This window comes from Primulina tabacum, chromosome 17, assembly GCF_025594145.1.
Source record: "Primulina tabacum isolate GXHZ01 chromosome 17, ASM2559414v2, whole genome shotgun sequence".
NCBI classification, from domain to species: domain Eukaryota; kingdom Viridiplantae; phylum Streptophyta; class Magnoliopsida; order Lamiales; family Gesneriaceae; genus Primulina; species Primulina tabacum.
In genome coordinates, this window is record NC_134566.1 from 895,238 (window position 1) to 900,443 (window position 5,206).

General features: G+C 34.7%; 1 protein-coding gene across 1 annotated transcript; it reads left to right on the top strand.

The window, feature by feature from the left end:
* The first annotated feature begins 402 nt into the window (after positions 1 to 402).
* Positions 403 to 4,171, top strand: LOC142531207 (autophagy-related protein 16-like). The gene is made up of 5 exons (XM_075637291.1): positions 403 to 609; positions 772 to 898; positions 1,216 to 1,397; positions 1,685 to 1,880; positions 3,034 to 4,171. Coding segments are annotated over exons 1-5 (1,530 nt in total). The 5' UTR covers positions 403 to 607; the 3' UTR covers positions 4,057 to 4,171.
* The last annotated feature ends 1,035 nt before the right edge of the window (positions 4,172 to 5,206 follow it).

Below are 5,206 nucleotides of genomic sequence, written 5' to 3' on the forward strand. Positions count from 1 at the left end.
AATTATTACTTTTTAGGTTAAGAGTATTACTTTTTATTATGAATATCGGTAGGATTGACCCGTATCACAGATAAAGATTTGTGAGACCGTCTCACAAGAGACCTAATCTAAAAATACTATGAAACAATGTTAATTTTTTTTTTAAGTCTCATGTAATTAAAATCCCTAATTTTTTAAGAATATATTTGATTTAACTTATAAGGTTTTTTAAAGAGTTTATAAGGTCTGAATAATGTGATAAAAAAATTTAAAGAGGTTACAAAACTAATCATTTAACTTGTTTCGAATATTGTTAATTGTTTTTTGAAGAGAAAATATTGTTAAATTTGATATGTACTAGAATTGTAAATTTACATTTTAAAAACGAATGAATAATTTGCAATTGAAAATTAGTGTGTCCACGTAAACTTCTTAGTCACCGTGCGGAGTCACAGCACCGTATGCTCGAAGCCTTCCATCTAAATCCAGAGAATCTCTTTTACTTTTTGCAAATTTTTACTTTCTTTTTAAGAATTAATTAATTATCCGCTAATCTATAATGAATGTTTGGAAAAATCCACAAAAGTAATCTCTGAACGATTCGACGATCAACAAAAGCGACGCCAAAATGTAAGTTTCCGAACAAGTAGTTGAGGAGCGATTGCACGATTTCAGTTTTTCTCGGTATTGTTGATCCTCGTGGGTTTTGGGGTTTCTGGGTCTGATTCTTTCTCCTCAATTTTATCGTACTGTTGATGATCCTTTTTCTTGTTTCTGTTTCTGCTCTAACAGGGTGCAAGAAGAAATAGCAGTGGAAGCAATAAAACATGCTTTACGAGCTCTTAAGAAGCGGCATTTACTCGAAGAAGGCGCTCACTCCCCTGCTTTCAGCGCTCTCTCTCGCCCGATTCTTTCACAGGTTGTGTTCTTGATTACAATTGAGATTAAGTATGTGTTCTTTGCATATTTGAATGAAATAGGGGTGGGTCCTTTATTTTTTCTGTCAGTGTTTTAGAAATATTCAAAGTTGGATAACTTTTCCAAGCTTCTTGCGATTAAATTTTTCAACCCATCATAATGAATTTTTTTGATGTTCTGTATTTTCTTGGCTTCTAAATTTCGTTGTGGTTGCATTGTGAAGGGAACAGGAAGGAAGAACATGTTTATTTACATGTATATGTACTCTAGTCCTCGTAAATGAGTTTGAGCTGAATTTTTTTGATGTTGTAATTTAAGGGATCGGAGTGGAAAGAAAAATTTGAAAATCTTCAGGTTGAGATCCACCAATGCTACAAAGTACAATCTCGACTTTCGGAACAACTTGCGATTGAAGTGGCTGATACTAGAGCTTCAAAAGCTTTACTGCAAGAGAGAGAATCCATGATATCTGAATTGCAAAATGAGGTTACTCAGTCAAGGTTTCGATTTCTCATTCGTCCTCCATTTTCTTTCTTGTTTCTGGCCGTAAAAGTATCATAAGTATGAGTTGCTGAGTATATTCAGCGGCTGACTCGGTGAGTGTGAATGCCCCCGGGACAAAAAATTATTCAAATTTACTTATAATTTTTTTGAATATCTAAATTTTTTGCACCCCAAATGTGGCAAATGGTCCCCAAAACTGGCCATCGCCCGAGGCCCCCCACTGCTACCATCCCTGAGTTGTTATTGAATCTATTTCTCAGCTTTAACTCTTTATTGTTTGTAGGAATGAATGCTCTCGTTTAGCTGGTGTGTTAGAAGAGAAGACAAGTGCCTTAGAACTGTTGATATCTGAGCACCAGAATCTTATAGAACAACTCGAAGCAACCACACTAAGAGCTGACAATGCTGAAGCAGAAAATAAGACATTGATCGATCGTTGGCTGGTGGAGAAAATGAAAGATGCTGAACGCATGAATGAGGTATTACAATGTCATTTTCAAGCTTAGATTTATTGTCTTTTGTACTTTATTGAATGGAGTATGATTAACGGCCGACACAAAGAGTGCCATTGGGTTTTATTAGATTTAGTTGGAAGTTTTACCAGCTTTTCAATTAATGGAAAGACAGCCACGTACACAAAATTCCACTGATATCTTTAAAGTAATTTTAATAAGTGCCTATTAAATTTGTTTGGCTCAGTGAATAGCCTTGATGGCAAATATAAAAAACAGTAAGTAAAGTTCAGGATACACTCTCTCAGTAAGCTCAGGATACAATTAATGATGGAATAAAACTGCACGGATGATCCTTAATGATCTGATTGAACGAGCAATTTGTGTTTGAGAATGTGCAGATAGACATGGTAAGCGAGTTGAATGCTTGAAGAGTTTAATGCTCGTAAATGTTTAAAGTGTCAAAGTGTGTCTTGAATACCGATGATTTCATTCTTAAATACTTGATATTCCGATCGTAAATTCTAAAAAAGTGGATGTCATACTCCGCTTGTGTGCATAAATCCAACTTTTACTGGGCTCCTTTCCAAATATAGTACTTGTGCATTTGATATTCTCTGATAAGCACTGCAAATTTGTGAGAAATACTGCAAATTTGCGAGATATATGTTCCAACTACCTCTTTAAAATATCTAGTCCTTTTCACATGTCCAGCAGAGTTTCAGATAAATCAGCTAAATTTCATTTTATCTTGTTTTAGCAGGGTAATACTTCACTGGTGTGTAGCTTAGCTTTTGTAAAACTTTTCAATATTTGCTCATTTGATATTTCAGTTGATATAGTAATCCAGAATGTTGTACAATTATGTCCCCTTATTTACTTAGTCTTTAACAGCTGGGTTTGATTTTTAGCTTATCTGTTCTTAGTTAAGTAAGCAAGGTTCATCCAGCTAGGTCAATATTTTTGTTGTCATCAGAAATTAGTTTGTTCCAACTGCTTGTTTGTTTTGGTAACTATTAAGGTTCATTTTGTGTTGATAACTATTAAGGTTCATTTTTATGCTCTATTGATCAACATACCAGACTTATTTGCTTGTTTCAGTGTTATTTTCCTTCCTACTGATTTTGTCAATTTGCCTGCGTATATTTAATAGCATGCCCTTCTTGCAATCTTATATTAGACGAATGCCATTTATGAAGACATGCTGGATCACATGAAGGGAAACAATATACAACAAATCGCCCGTCAACAAGTGGATGGTGTTGTCCGTCAAAGTGAAGAAGGTGCTGAGTATTATGTTGAGTCGGTGATTCCCACTACATGCAAGCGAAGAATCCCGGCCCACGAAGGTGGTTGCTCCTCGATAGTTTTTGAGTATAATTCTGGTATGTTGGTTAGTGGGGGTCAGGATAAAGCCATCAAAATTTGGGATACAAATACAGGGTTGTTAAGTCGTACGCTTTATGGTTGTCTGGGCTCTGTTCTTGATCTTTCGGTCACCCACGATAACAAAGCTGTCATTGCAGCCAGTAGTGCAAATAACTTGTGTGTTTGGGATGTAAATTCGGGTCGGGTTCGACATACACTCACTGGCCATGTAGACAAGGTCTGTGCCGTGGATGTGAGCCGAGTGTCAAATCGCAATGTCGTGAGTGCTGCTTATGACCGTACGATAAAAGTTTGGGATCTTCAGAAGGGATACTGTGTCAATACTCTAATATTTCATAGCAATTGCAACACCCTTTGTTTTAGCATAGATGGACAAATTATTTGTTCGGGCCACATGGACGGGAATCTCCGACTATGGGATATTCAGACGGGTAAACTTCTGAGTGAGGTTACTGCCCATGCAAATGCTATCACATCTCTGTCATTGTCTAGAAGTGGAAGTACAATCTTGTCCAGTGGAAGAGACAACTTACACAACTTATTTGATATCCGTACTCTTGAAATATTCGCCACTTTGAGAGCAAATGACAATAGAGTGGCATCTAATTGGAGCAGATCTTGTATTAGTCCTGATGATGGTTATGTAGCTGCTGGATCTGCTGATGGATCAGTACATGTTTGGTCGGTAGAAAATGGGAAAATAGCGAGCACTCTAAAGGAGCATACGTTTCCTGTGTTATGCTGTTCATGGAATAATCTTGGGAAACCTTTGGCTACCTCGGATAAGAATGGTGACATATGCATTTGGACTTGATGGTTTTTCCCGAAAATTCGATGTTCGTCTTTACTTTAAGGTATGATGCTTCCTGAAGATTATACATTACTTGACTGTGAATATGGATGATTGGTTTTCGAGATTGTTCATTTTTTGTCCTTCATTAATATTTTAAAGTTTCTAAGATTATTTTTTGAAATTTCTCCAATGAAGAAACCTTGCTTCATTCATTTTCTGGTATACATTATTTTATATGTTATTTTGTTAAAAAAAATATAATAAAAGTTAATTTTATTTTATTTTATTTCATTTAAACTTGTAATAATGCTTAATGATTGCTCTGTTATGTTTTGCAATTTTTTGGAAGTTACTTCTCGAGTAATATTTATCGCCCACATATTGCTTATTTTTTCAGTTCACACTTAAAACTACCATTGTTTATACCATAATTTTGTGAGAAAAATATTCAAGATCCAAATATTACAAGGATATGAAATTGTTGGAGCTAAAAATTTAGTTAGGCCAAAAGTTAATAGAAGTTAATTGAGCCCAAAGCCTGAAAAAAGAATTAAGGGATAAGATACGGTGAGAGAACCCATTTGAAATTCAAAGTGGTTTGAATATATCAAATGATATAAAGATATGAAAAGAGAGTAGAAAATAATGGAAGATCGTGGAACATGGGAATAATGAGAGGAAATCGCACAATCATCTGAAAGAAAAGAAGAGCATCGGCGAAAAGAGAAAAAACACAACACATATCTCGTACAAATTCTTACAACTCTCTTTGAAATCTTTAGTCATGGTTTAAGCAGTTTTCATGTTTTTTATTCTAGATTTAATTAGTTCAAATAATTCTCGGTCAAATTTCAAAATGTTCTTTTATTCTCTGTTAATATTTTGTTAAATTTTGTAAAGATAAATTATGTTGAAAGTTTATCTTTCAAATTTAGTTTTATTTTGTTTAGCATTGTATTTGTTTAAGAAATTATAACGAACAATCAAATTTGTATGCTATGTTTTTAGAAGTTAGATTTTTACTATTTTTTCACTCAAGTTGGTGCTTTTAACACGTGGCATGCTCGTAACATAAAATATTATGCAAATAAAATTGACACGCCCAGTGGGACACCAAATATACCACCAAAAAGGAAAGAAAACATCAATCAAGAGGCCGAGGAGTCTCTAC